Genomic DNA, 14,462 nt, shown 5'->3' on the forward strand with positions numbered 1-14,462 from the left:
GAAAAGTACTTGTTAGAAAAAATTTTAGTATCATCTTTTTGTCATGTCATGTATGAATTTTCAATTGCAATTAAAACTGATTAGAGCAAGTATAACCACTAGTACATTCTGCAAAAATACAACCTACCCAATAGGTGAGACGTGGCAAGTTTTGAATTTTTTTTTATGGTTGCTATGGTTGTGCAAGAAAAATTTCGAGATATTTAGATGAAAACCAAACTATAATTTTAAAAGCGCTTTTGCAGTATACGAAATAAATATATAAAGGAATTTATTTTGTTTTAAAAAAATATTTTTTAAAACTACTTTTATATGTTCATAAACATCTCCTTGGCTACCACGACATAACCAACAAAAATTATAATGGAAAGCCAAAATTATGTGTGTTGAGCCATTGGGCAACTTGGTGAATCTCATGGCTTTACCCAAGGAATTGAATTGTTTTTAATATATGTGTTGAATTGTGATTTTTAATAATTATATCATTAAATATTCTCATTTTTAAGGGGGCAAAAAATGAAAATGTTAATTATAAAAAAGGATGGGACGGAGTATTAATTAAAATCTGTCATAAATAGGAACAACTCAAGCAATCCCTTTGAAAAATTTTCTTATAAAAAAGGATGGGACGGAGTATTAATTATTAATTATTTTTGGCCAAAAAAGTTAATTTATTAATTATTAATAATTACTTTCGTCCAATATTACGTTCTGTAGGCCTTATATATACTTGAGAAACGGCGCGACGAGTCCGGAGCAGGGTACTGTACCAACTAAACAAATTCGCTGCTGATAAGCTAATGGGCTTGGACGAGATTTACTGTTTATTAGCGGAGTAAGCTGATGGGCTTGGACGAGATTTTTCTTTTGTGTTGTTTTTTTTCAGTTCAGTTTATGATATATACTTGAATCAGAGCAATATTGAAGAACGCCTTTTAAAATCACTTGAAAAGGCATTTAATTTCAATCCACGTATAAACGAATCCGGTGACACATAATCAAGCAAGAAATATCTCTAAAAGCATACTGCAAATGAAGAATCAATACATACTTCTATTTTCACTCATTATTATTGTGGGGATGACTGAAAAGTTGAGGAAGGTTTGCGCCAGTTTCCTCATGGCTCCTATAACTGAAATGGAAGCTATTAGAATAAAGAAGTGTTTAGATAACCCCAAAAGCACTTTTCAAAAGCACTTTTTTATAAATCGAGGCAAATTCTTCTGTATATTTACTTCGTATACCGTAAAAGCATTTTTAAAATCAAAATCATGGTTTTGTTTTTACTCAAATACTCCCTAAGTCTTGATACACATGCGGCAATGAAATTTCTCAGCAAGCCAAAGCCTCGGGGGAGTTGGAAGGCGACCGAGACCTAGACCTGGAGTGAGAATGAAACCTAGAATAGTATCTTCTGGAACTCATTATCCCTAATGTAAGCAATTAGCAAACTACCACCAACCTCAATCAAATCAAAAGTACTAATTTAGACCTGGGAGTTAATTCAACTGCACAAGCACATCAGCCACACTGGAAGTATGTTGAACTAACTACCATAGGGGAATGGCTGTAGCTCCTACTGCAACTACGGCACCTATGCCCACTAAGCCGGCTCCTACGTTTTAGCGAGTTTTTCCAGCCTCTGCCGCTCTTGTTCCCTCTTCTTAGCTACTTCTTCAGCAGTATCTTTTTTAACCGTGAAAGCAATCATTTAAACAATTATATAAATGCCAATCATTAAAGTTTAAGATAAAATATTGTCAAAATGCATAAAAAGTTAAAGAGGGTTAGTATAAAGCTTACATAGCATAAACATGGTATTCATTGTTCAATAACTGAGCAACCCAAAATAAAGACGCCACATAAAATTAGTCAATAGATCTGAAAGGCAATTGCCAAGAATTGAATTGAGCATTTTCCCAAATCCAGGAATTAGGCCAGATTGCACAGGCTCCTCCAATTGACACCATTCCTAATGATTACAGAACAATTTCCATTATGTCAATAATTTGGACTGCCCCAGTGCCCATGGTTATGGGATTGAATGGAAAGAAATATTGATACCTCATTTGTACTAAAAGCAGCATATTTCTCATTAGCAATTTCTTCCCCGTGTACAGTAGCAACCATGACCTACACAGTGAATCATGTATAAATGATCAAATTAAATCAACCATCAATCAATATATATGTATTTAACCCAAAAAAAAAGCAGTACTGTATTTAAACAACACCTTGCGCCCAGATAGGTCAAGGTCCTTGTTCTCCTTAATGACTCTCCAAATTTGCTGTGCACTGAAAGAAAATCCAGAAGCAGGAACTACTCCGCGTCTATCCCAATGTCATGACACCATCTTTACAAAAGTTGCAGAGAAAATAGTTAAGTCACACAACCATTTGGAACCAAAATTTGATGTATCTGCAGATTCTGGACTCACGCAAAGTTCATTACACAAGTCCCCATCAAAGATATATGAATAGAGGGGGGGAAGATTCACATGTTTATCAGCGCTTTATCTGAAGCAGCAAGAGCAAATAGAGCACTCTGCTTTTCGAAAGCAGAATCATCATGAGATAACGACAATTTCAACAAATGAAGATCAAAAAAGAAAGGGCAGAGACAATCCATATCTCAATTTCCCTTCCTTTTTGGCTAAGGAACAGAATTTATAGACACATCGCCATATGTGCATTTTCAGCATATAAAACAGATATGGGACTGGAAATCAGCTATAAACTCCACATCACAGTCATGGTTATTAAAGTTGAGGTATACTGAAAGGATAAGCACCTCTCCACGTTCTCTTCCATCTGGTGCCGCCCAAATCCATCACTATTGTACAAGGCTCTAAACCAGCACATGTAGCCATCCAAGTTCCTTTAGAGTGTGTTTGGTACGAGGGATTTGAAAGGGAAGGGGAAGGATTTTAATCATTTTCTCTTATTTGGCAACACACAAATTTTAGGAGGGGAGGGAAAATTTTAAAAAGTTTTCCCTCCCCTCCCCTCCTCAACCTCCCTTCCAAAATTGGAAAGATTTGAAAAGAAAAGACAATATTTTGCCATGTTGTGACTAATATGTCCATATTTTGTCATGTGATAACCATTATACCCATATCTTAAATAAAATAAGGGTAAAATTGTCCATGTCAAAATATTTTTCCCTCCCTTCTCCTCATGAACCAAACAAGATAATATTAAAACTCTTCCCCTCCCCTCTTTTTTTATAAATCCAAACAAAATAATATTAAAATCGTTCTACTCTCCTCTTCTTTTTTTTCCTTCCATTAAAATCCCCACCACTCTCTTGTTTTTTATTGAGCCAAACAGACCTTTAGTGGTTTGAGACCTGAGAACAAGCATGGATCGTGGGCTTAACAAGTAGATAGATTAGACAAGTGAAAGCAACGTGTGAGAGTTGCGAGGACATGCCTTCCTCATACTCATAACCATTTGAAAACGAAGGCTCCTTTCCCGGGAAGAAAATTTCTTAACGATCACCCTACAATACCACACGTGTCCTGACATTTATAAGGAACAAATTGGCGTGCGTGGTCCCATAAAATGGGGCGGTAGTTAGTTCCCCATGTGGGCCACACATTATGCCAACTCAAACCATCCCAAAGTTGCATTACATCACAGTCCATAAAAACAGATTGGCCCATTCGAAGCCACGGCTCACATCAGCTCTAGGTACAGCGTTTTGTGAGAGCAACCACTGGGAGTGGAAACAGACTAGATCCTCATCAGGTCTACGGCCTAACCTGCATAAAACGTAATTTAACCTGTTTAATAAATAGACCAAGCTCATATTCAGACCTATTTCTAGGTCTATTTAAGCAAACAGGTTAGACCTATTTTTATATGGCCTAGTTTGCAAGCCTACAGGTCTGACCTATTTAGTTTTTTTTATTAAATTTGTGTTACTATATATCATATAATATAAATTAATTTTATAAATTACTATAAAATTACAAATTTTAGTTTGACCCTAAGTTGCATATCATAACATTCTCATATAAGATCAATCCCTTTTCATTCATTAGTCATTCACCTCTACTTCTCTTTTTTTCCAACCACTTAATATGGCAATGTTAGCTCACTTTTCCCTTGATTTTTGTTGTTTGCTACAGTTGTTGTAAGTTTATTTCAGTGATGCCTAAGTGAAATATTTTAATCTCAGTGAAAAGAGTTTGCCCAATTTATGTAAGAAAACCAAACAAAGTAAAATCCAGTTTTACATGCCAGTTGTTGTGCTTGGTTAATTTTAGAAAATGTATTTATTTAGTCAAGAGATGATTGATTTTTCTTATTTTTTCTTGATCCGACAATTGTTATCACTATGCATTCTTTTTTTTTTCTTGCTACACTCTTATATTGCAAGTGAAAATAGATTCTAGACTTTTAAGATATAACATAAGCTTTTAAATAAGTTTGAAAAGTTATATATAAACTAAGAAGTATGGATTTTTAAACCTATTTAAAGGCTTACATTTTAAGTGGGCCTTTAAACAAGCTTCGCTTTGTCAGGCTCTTTAAAAGCTCAGACTCAGGCCTAAAAAAAAGCCTATATGCAGGCTCAGGCTTTAAATATTTATTACAAGGTCAGACCTACTTAGCTAAAACTTTATTTTTGGTTGCCCACCCAGTTCACCGGAGCTTTGCTCCGACTATATCTGGATCCGACCCGCGTCGCGCACCTGGCTGTGATAGGTGAGTCTTCCAACCGAGATTTTTGTATACGCTGAAACTCGAACTCGAGACCTCGCTTAAACGGTACCAAGCCGCTTACCACTTGGCCCAACTACCGTTGGTTATTTAGCTAAAACTTAACCCAACCAAGTTTATTTCTATCCCTTGCAGCCCACAAAGAAAATATAGCTCAATGAACTGTACTCAAAATACTCTTAATGATATATTGATTGACCTGAATCCTGTTGCTAGCCAACTTTTCGTCCTAATGCGCCTCCTCTCTGCCTTTACCGCATTGCGTCTCATTCATTCGTGCAGGTGACAACTGCATGTGGGGCAGCAGATGGGCGACAAATGGGAAAGTACAGGAGAAAAGCCGAATGCTTGTTTAATATAGGTGTTTTCAAAGGTAAAGATCTTGAAACTTATATTTTAATATAAATTATGGTCCCCTGTTTCACATATAGTGTTTCAAAACATCCAAATACAAAATCATGTCAGGGGGGGGGGGGACTGCACAAATATCAGTTACTCAAAACATGACAAAACCAGCATGCACTCAAACTTCCAACATGAATAAACTCATGATTCCTTTTTGGATCGCGATAACAATAAACTGCAAGTTGAGAGAGCTTTACAATATGTATAAATACAATACAAAATGTTCATGGTTTAAGCTATTTTTGCCAAGACTATAGCCCACTACTCTCTTTTATCTCAAACGTTGATTCCTTCTCTTCTGAGATGAAGTCTGAACTATCTTCAGCAACTGATGCCCCATCATTGTCTTCTAAAGCTGGAGGGTTTCTGAACAATTCATTCTTTTCTAAATCAGATAACTTATCCTTATACTCTCCTTTTAGCAGATCTACCACCTCAAGCATGGTGGGTCTTTTCTCAGGCTGTCTTTGAGCACAGACAAGCGCCACAAGAATCATCCTTTTTAGTTCTTCCTTAACATAGTTACCCTTTAGCTTTGGATCTGCAAGGTCACTATATCTCCTCTCAATAACCAATGGTAGTGCCCAATCAGCTATCGATCGCTTCATTGAAGTACTTAGTTTTTCAATTGGTTTCTTGCCACTCGCAAGTTCTAACAAGAGAATCCCAAAACTGTAGACATCACAACTCTCAGATGCCTTACCGAGCATGGCATATTCCGGCGCGAGGTAGCCAAGGGTTCCCTTAACTCTTGTCGTCACATGGGTTGCCCCATCAGGAATCAGCTTTGCGAAACCAAAATCAGCAACCTGAGGATGGAAATCTGCATCCAACAACACATTGCTTGATTTGATATCCCTGTGGATTATGTGGGGTGTTGCTTGGTGGTGAAGATATCTGAATGAAAACAAAATGTTGTCGAATTAATAAACTGACCAGAACAGAAGATAAGCTGTGAAGCACAAATAATTGAGAAGGTTATCAGACACACTTTAAAACTCTAAATTGTATTTTAAAATCATAATACCTCCAGTTTTAAATATAAGTCAAAAATGCCTACCTCATATATATTAAGAAAGTTGCTTGAAGTTAGGTTTGGTGTTCCAAAGCAAAAAAATTTCCAAGTTTTGTACGGTACAACTTCAGAAAATGACTTATATTTAGGATCCAAAATAGTATATGTTATTGTGTTGCTCTGTATCTGTGTCAGAATCTGCGCTCTTTAGGTCAAGGAACACTTACGCAATTCCCTCGGCCGACCCAATAGCAATATTCATGCGCCTGTCCCAATTGAGAAGGCAATCTGGAGAGTGCTGTCTATGAAGATGGGAGAGTAGGCTCAAATTTGGCATATAATCATACACAATTAGTCTTTCTTGCCCTTCAGCACAATAGCCACGTAGACTAAGAAGATTCTTGTGTCTTACTCTGGCCAATATCTCAACTTCGGCAGCAAATTCCATATCTGCTTTGTTGCTCCAAGCTTTTAATCTTTTCACTGCAATCTGGAGATGTACACGGATTATATAAGGGTATAAAGTGACAAGAAGAAGCTCCAAAGAGAATTCTGAAACAGGAGAGAATTAACAAAACTATGCTATTCTATTATCTACGTATTCCAAAATAGCTTCATTATCACGGGTACCAGAGAAATTAAAAGCGTTAGCAACTTCTGATTTTATTTTCTTGGGACAGATACCAGATTATGACCTTATCCAAGAACTCTAAAGATCTGTTCTCCAGGGAACAGAAACAACAGTTATTCTTTTGTGGGATAAAAGCACTGGTCATCCAAGTCCAATAGTAGAACAAGCAAATCATTTAGGTTCACTAACAGATATTGACATAAGACAGCCCAACTGAAAGTCACAGTAAAAACATAGTATGGATCTGCATTTTTCCGAAATAGACATCTCTTAGCAGAAGAAAAGAACATCTATGGCAGAAAGCAGCTAGATCGGTAAGCATACTTCTGTGGAAAACAAATTACCACAACTAGTCACATTTAGGATAATGAGATAGAGCACAACCATAAACTAAAGCTGATTTTATAGCATGCAACAAGGAATTGAAGAGAAAGTATTTAATCTCACTTGTGATCCATCCCAAAGCTGGCCCCAGTATACACTGCCAAATCCCCCTTCTCCAAGCTTGTTATCGTAGTTAAAATTGTTTGTTGCTGAGTGTAGTTCCTTCAAAGAAAAGACTCTCCATGCAGGCACTTTCTTACCTCGTGCTTTTCTGCACAGAGGAGACTACTCTGAGTTGCCCATTGAAGAGACACAAAACAGTACATTTAAGTTTGAATCTTCACAATATAGTTTAAAACGTTTTTAGGTTTCAAGGTAAAGAAATACTCTAAACAGTTCAGCGATTGAATGCCTAGAAAAGCGCTTTAAATTATATCTCTCTATTATACCTTGTACCATCCAAACTAACCCTCAATTTATTTTTCTTACCTAGACCAATTAGCTCATACCAGCAATCTTCTAGAAGCCCAGAATTTGAAACCCTCTTTAATTCTCATTTTCCACCAAAATCAAGAAGTAAAAGAAACGCAGAAACATGAACAGTTAGCTTAGCTTACCGATCTGAGCCCTTTGCACAGAAAAATATTGGGCAACAAGCCATACCCATCCCAGCTTCTCCTATTTCTCTGCCTCTGTATCTCTGGCTTCTCAAGTCAGCCCCACCAAGGAAGCAAAGTTCAAGCTTTCACTTGACCCACAAAACAAAACCTTGATCTTAACGTTCCTCCAGTTCAAGAGTTGATTCTTTTCCCGTATTCTCTCTGCCTGGAACGCTTCACAGCAAAAGATGACAAAGAGTCAAGGACGATGTGCCAAACATGAGGATTCAAGAGAGACTGAAGGAAAGGTTTTGCGGGAAAAAGAGGATAACGTCATGCTACGGCGAAAGTTGTGTTCTGACTTCTGGAAAAGCCAGCAAGAGGTTTGAACACGTATTGCTTGGTTTTGGGGATGCATTGAGGAGATACACAAGCCAAGTCTAAACGTCTAATTAATCATTCCTTGATTTGGCAGGATGAAGTACGGGCGCGGTATCCAATTCAGTGGGGTCCATTTTTTTGTTTTCAAGCAGATATAGGGGCAAAATATAAAATTCAAAAACTCTATGCGCCGTTGCCCCCGCGGGCACCTAAAATAATGGCCTCCTTTTGGCAGTTATGACTTGTAATTATTAATTAAAATTGCAAAGCTCCTGAGAAAAGATTCTTTTAGGATAAATTATATTTTAGTTTGGTACATCAGTCATTTTTAATTTCATTTTAAAATTCTTAAAAGTTTGTTGATAATTTTGTTTTTTTTCCTTATTTCTTAATATATTGCGTAAGTTGTTTTTCCATTTTTCTGCCCAACAATGATTTGCTTACTTGAAAACTTGTTCTGCAAGAGTAAACTGTTTGAAATGACCAAATAATATGAAGTGAAATAATTTATTACTGATAGGAATGATGTTACATTTTAGGCAGAAATATGACAAGAAGAAACATATATTGTAAATATTACCAACAGAGGTTGGGTCTAATAGAATGGACTAGTCTCTCACAACGTGATAAACCAAGGTTGGAATCTCTGTTGGGAGAGGTGCTTACATTTAGTGTCCGATAGTATCTTGAATAGGTTTGCTTCCAATAAAAAGATACTTATGTTATAGAAAAAAATTGTAAATATTTCGATGATGACCAAATCAAATGATTTAAACCAAAATAAAAAAAAAACCTTAAATTGACATATTAAAATCATATCACTTGATAATATCAAAATGCATTTTTTTAATTTTTATAAAGATTAATTAAATACTAAATTAGAAGGAGTGATAAAATTAAAATGTCACTTACTTACGAAAAATCAAAATATAAAAATTTCAAAACTTTCTTTTCGTGTACTTTGATCAATGATTGATGGAGATAAAATGATTACGAATGCTTATATTTGTTCTGTTCATCTTGTTAAATTAATTCACTGATGCTTGTCGCAGGGGATGCGGTTGATACAAGATCCAAGAAATTTCAATGATGGTAGGAGAGAAATCCAAGGTGAATCTTGAAATTAGGATATGCCCTTTGAAACTTTCTTGGTTGCATTATAAATCTAGTTATTCTTTGAACGCATCCTTTGGATTCCCACGCCAACCCTAAATATTAGGTTTTCGGTTTTTAATATATGATCTAATTTTTAAATTGGTTTTAATCATAAATATAATACCTATTTCTTATATTTATTAATTTTTTCTAAATTAGTTCTATGGATACTCTCTCAACTACAATCAAATAAAAAAGGAAGAATGGATATTAAGAAAAATGATTATGGTATTTTAGGAAAAACATGTCACTTTTCTTATAATTAACTAACTTACCTAACTTTCTTAATCTAATCAAATTAATTAAACAGGTCTCATATTAAGGACTAGAAGAGTATATCATAAGTTATCAGAAAACTGAATTAGCAAATGAATCAATTGAAATGACGATTCAGAAAAAAGTGGTCCAAATCGGGATTAAATTCACATGTTCATTTAGAAGCTACACATCATCCACTAAAATAGAGTTATTAAGACACAAATCTAATTGTTATTATTATTTTATTTTTAAACCCAAAATAATGATGTTTCAAGTTTAATGAGAGAAGAAAAAAATTACTCCCCTTCGTTTCAAAATGTAAAATTCATTTTGGAGTCTTATATTTAAAACTGAAAAGAGTATATAAAATCAAACCGAAATAGTTCATTCAACACTGTTGACCAAATACCAACAAGAATTGTAATAGTTGGTAAGAAATCAATTTATGATCCACAATATCACAAGTTCCAATCCTGCTATCAAATTGAGAACTTTATTAGTGAGCCATTTATAAGTATATTTATAAACATTTTTTGAATATGAAAGTGTGTCCTGTCTTGATAAGTCTCTTAGATCCAATCCACCTAAATTTTTTAGGGCAAAAAACACCAAATTCAATTAAAGGAACAGCCCACTGCTTCACTAATTTGACTAACTTAAGCACTGAATAAAGTTACAAGGTGGATCCAACTTGAAATTTGCAAAGTTTGGCGCCCCATGTTGACTCGATGTTACGAGTTCAGATTGTTTCTTTTTTTTTCCCATTAAAAAAACATTCATTATCTTCTTAGTTTTCACATTAAATATTGCCTCTACTTTCTGCCTATTTGGATAATGTCAACAATTAGATTATAAATATTTTGACTTTTTTTTTTACAACCCACATACTCTTCATAATCTCTACCGATCATTTAAACTCGCAACCGATCATTCAATAAAGTTTTAAAGAAAGAGTTTAAATTCAGCAGGATTACAAGGTCCGATAAAATCATTTTGAATCTGGAAAAAATTACTAATATTTGACGTCAGCGTACCAATTAATATATTAAATGAAATAACTAATTATTTTGACATTGATCCCTATGTTATATTCTTTTAATACTAAATATAAAACCTGATTTATAATATAAATTATACTTATTTTATTATATTTAGAATAAAAGAAATAATAAAATAAAATCAATTATTACTGTGGAATTCTTCCAGATTCACTGTCACCTCGGCACCCCGTTTTCGCCTTTCGACGTATTAAATTTTAAAATAATAAATAGGTTATGCTTTTGTAATAATTTTGATCACGGTTGTAATAATTTTGACATCTGAAAATCATCAAAACCTATTTTTCATTTTAAAATTTAATAAGTATTTTTTTTATTTTCTTATAAAAATAAATTGATGTATAGATATATGATATTTTCAAGTTAGAATCTCAAGAAGTGTACTTGTTAGAAAAGCTTTAATTTTTATGCTCTCGGCTTAATAGAAATTAGTTTCAAGTTCAAAATGATCTGAGATACTCTAAATTATACAAAATATATATATGATTTTTTATTGATATTATTCTACTGTCAAAATAAAATATTGCAATTAATTTGCCAGCAGTCTTTTTAAAACTGTTATTGTTAAATTAATTTTTTGCAGCCTAATTGTCATTATTCGGCTTTTTAAGCAAAATGCTATGAACAGTAATTAATATTATCAAGAGACTATATAATAAAAATTATTTACTCAAATACTACCTTCAAAATCATTATTAGAAGGAACAATTTTTAAAATAACACAGAACTCGATTTTGCAAAGAACGAGCTCTGCGTCATTCAATTTTTTTAAAAATTGCTGTAATGCCTGCCACCTATTTCCTACGCCAAAACCCCCAAAATTCTCCGAGCCTTCTCCGAGCCGACACACACACGTCTCCCAAATTCACCGACTATTAACATTTTAGATACTTGCTATATATAGTAGGATGGATGCAAAAATTAGAACAAAATAAAATAGGTAATGATGTAAAAATGAGTTAAGTATCATCCACCACTTTGAATTATTTTTTCGGATAACATTAAATGTTCTAAACTAATTTTTAATGCATTCAATACTATGAAAGAAAATATATTTTGTATTAAAAATTGATTAAGTAGTATCTAACACTTAAAATATTTTTTTAATAATACTTAGTATTTTAAATTAATTTTTAATGTATTTGACACCATAATATATATTGTAATATAAAATGTAATGGTGTCAAATATAAAATATAGGCTAAAGTATATTTTAATTTTTTAACTTTATATAAGGTTTTATTTTGGTCTTTTAACTTTAAAAAGTAAATTTTTAATCATCTAATCCTAAAACTATTAACAAAAAATGATAATATTGAGTTCTTGAATGCTGATGAAATATTACTAAATGTTAACCTATTAAGTTTAATATTCAAAACAACCATGATTGTTACAAAAAATCATTATTTACGACTAACAATTTTGAAATTAAAAGACTAAAAATATACTTTTTAAAGTTAAGGGATCAAAATAAAACTTTATGTAAAGTTAAAGGAATGAAAGTATACTTTAGCCTAAAATATATTATAAGAGCTAAATGATCAATTTGGAAATATTAAAAAAATTAGTTAAATTGGTTATGTATAATAGATGTCTATCTGCTTCTCTAATATATTATTTTTAATCATATATATAAGAACTACTCTTTAATAAAAACCCTTTAATGAATGCTACTTAATATATTTTAAGATAAAGTTAGTTTAGAGTATTTAGTGTTATCTGAAAAATAATTGGGAATGGTGGGTGATACTTAACTCATTTTTTAATTATTACCTATTTTATTTTGTCTTAGTTCTCACATCCATCATGCTGTATATAACAAGTATCTTAAATGTTCATAGTTGGTGAATTTGGGAGACATTGCGTGTGCCAGCGGCCATTTGAGGGAAGGAAGAGTGGGGCTAGGCTTGGAAGATTTTTTTTTTTTTTTTGGGTGTGTAGTATACTCTTACCACTAGGAGTAATAATACGGGCCAATCCACAAATTAGGGTTAGACAGTATGAGTTACAAATACCCTGTGTAAAAGCCAACTCTAATCTATCATGGTGGGTTGACGGGTTGACACAAACTACTCCTCCGATCCTAATTATAAGACCTAATTGACTTATTTGAGGAGATTAAGGAAGTAAGTTAAGTTGGTTATTTATAATAAATAAGTGTTGTCATTCCTAAAATATCCTTGCTAATTAAGTATATTGGCTAAAACTATCATTATTAGAAGGATTATCTTGGAAAAAAATGCATAAATATAAGAGACAAAATGGATTGGGTCTTATAATTAGGACCAAATAAAAAGTCAAATTGGGTCTTATAATAAGGACCGGAGGAGTATTATTTTTTTTATTCTTTTAAACATTTTTTCTTATATAATATAAAAAAATATAATGAAATTTTTATCTTTTTTTTTAAATGCTTGATTAAAAACATCAAATAAATAAATAATATAGTTTAATTTTTTAGATAGAATATAAAATATAATAATATATATAATGATTAATAAAATTTAAAAAATAATAAAAAATAAAATGTGGTTTAGCCCGCCAATGACAGGTTATAGGTTAAACAATACAGGTTGAAAAATTTTGTTTACTAACAGGTTGATTTTTAATCAACAATAACCTATCATTTTTTATAGGTTGGTAGGTTAGACACACGAGTCGAATTTATATTACCAGCTCTACCTACCACTTTTTTATTAAAATAATTTTTTAAAAAATTGAATGACGCATCCCATGTTATTTCATAATCATTCCTCTTTAGAATGATTTTGAGTGTAGTATTTAAATAAATAATTTTTGTTGTATAGTATCTTGATAATATTAATTTCTGTTCATAGCTTTTTGGTTAAAGAGCTGTCATTTATCCTCTAATTTTTCACTCACCCTAAAATGTTTCGTAATTTCTTCCATTTATCTTTTTTTTTTCCAATAACATCCATATATGTCATCTCTTGCACAACGATTACAACATGATCCATTAGTTCACAACTCATTGCCATGCGTCCCTTCCTTCCTTCCTTTCTTTTTAAATATGATTATTTGATATCTAATTAATTTTCTTTGCTTAAAAAAAGATATCTAATTAATTTTCTCCTATGTTTTTTATTTATAAAGTTTCAAACCTATGCCCGTAACGACAGTTGATGTCCCGCTTCTATTCCTTGCACGTTGTAATGCTATCTTATACTTATTCATAACAAATCTACTGATTTTCTAGACAACCTATAATTACATCGCAAGAATAAATCATATAAAACATGCTACTATTTTATATTTAACTTAATTCATAAAATAATATTGCCATGTCACAACCGGACCCATCCTTTTCAATAATTGAAAACAATGGTTTAAAAATTAAAAGTTAGCAGTTTAATTTGGCAGTTTTAAAAAATTACCTAAATATTATAGGGTGAAAAATATTCACCCATATACTACATTTTTAAAAAAGGTTTTCACGGCTTGAACAACTTTGATACTGACACCTCTTTTTTTAAAATGAAAAATGGAACTCGTTCCGGACTCTGCCATCTCCATATTCAGCAAAAATTATAGCTAATGCCCCCACTTCGTCAGCCTCTGCCACAGCCATATTTGTATATGCCTTTTGAGTTTCGGGAAAATTATAATTAATTACCCCATCCTTTCATAACTTCCTCCTCAAATTTTCCTTTGCTTTACATTTCCTCCCAATTCCCAAATAGAAGAGATGCAGGTAGATTTTGTAGGAATACTACCTTTTATCCCAATAATTAAATTTATTAAAAAAATTAAATAAATATAAAAATATTTACATGTATGATCCATTATATCCAGAATTTACATATATTTAGCTATAAAATATACTCTTGATTTTAATATTACTCAGTTGTTCTTCTTAATATTGTAGCAATTGAGTTTTTCATCTTAAT

The 14,462-nt window shown here is 32.6% G+C and overlaps 1 protein-coding gene across 1 annotated transcript; it reads right to left on the reverse strand.

The window, feature by feature from the left end:
• Nucleotides 1-5,257: 5,257 nt before the first annotated feature.
• Nucleotides 5,258-8,120, reverse strand: LOC114732229 (PTI1-like tyrosine-protein kinase At3g15890). Its single transcript, XM_028919527.1, has 4 exons — nucleotides 7,721-8,120; nucleotides 7,227-7,374; nucleotides 6,376-6,638; nucleotides 5,258-6,030 (listed from the first exon to the last, which is right to left on the reverse strand). Exons 1-4 carry the CDS (start codon nucleotides 7,768-7,770, stop codon nucleotides 5,385-5,387), a joined length of 1,107 nt encoding a protein of 368 aa, XP_028775360.1. The 5' UTR covers nucleotides 7,771-8,120; the 3' UTR covers nucleotides 5,258-5,384.
• Between the last annotated feature and the right edge of the window lie 6,342 nt (nucleotides 8,121-14,462).

The sequence above is a fragment of the Neltuma alba genome, unplaced genomic scaffold (genome assembly GCF_004799145.2).
Source record: "Neltuma alba isolate B1F8T4 unplaced genomic scaffold, ASM479914v2 tig00002555_pilon, whole genome shotgun sequence".
NCBI lineage: Eukaryota > Viridiplantae > Streptophyta > Magnoliopsida > Fabales > Fabaceae > Neltuma > Neltuma alba.

What these genes read in the sequence shown, in the direction of transcription:
- LOC114732229 (XM_028919527.1), bottom strand. Translation starts at nt 7,770, where the DNA reads ATGGGTATGGCTTGTTGCCCAATATTTTTCTGTGCAAAGGGCTCAGAT. An exon ending in AGCTTTGGGATGGATCACAA is followed by an intron (nt 6,639 to 7,226) that starts GTGAGATTAAAT and finishes GTACATCTCCAG; the next exon opens with ATTGCAGTGAAAAGATTAAA. An exon ending in GGGTCGGCCGAGGGAATTGC is followed by an intron (nt 6,031 to 6,375) that starts GTAAGTGTTCCT and finishes GTTTTCATTCAG; the next exon opens with ATATCTTCACCACCAAGCAA.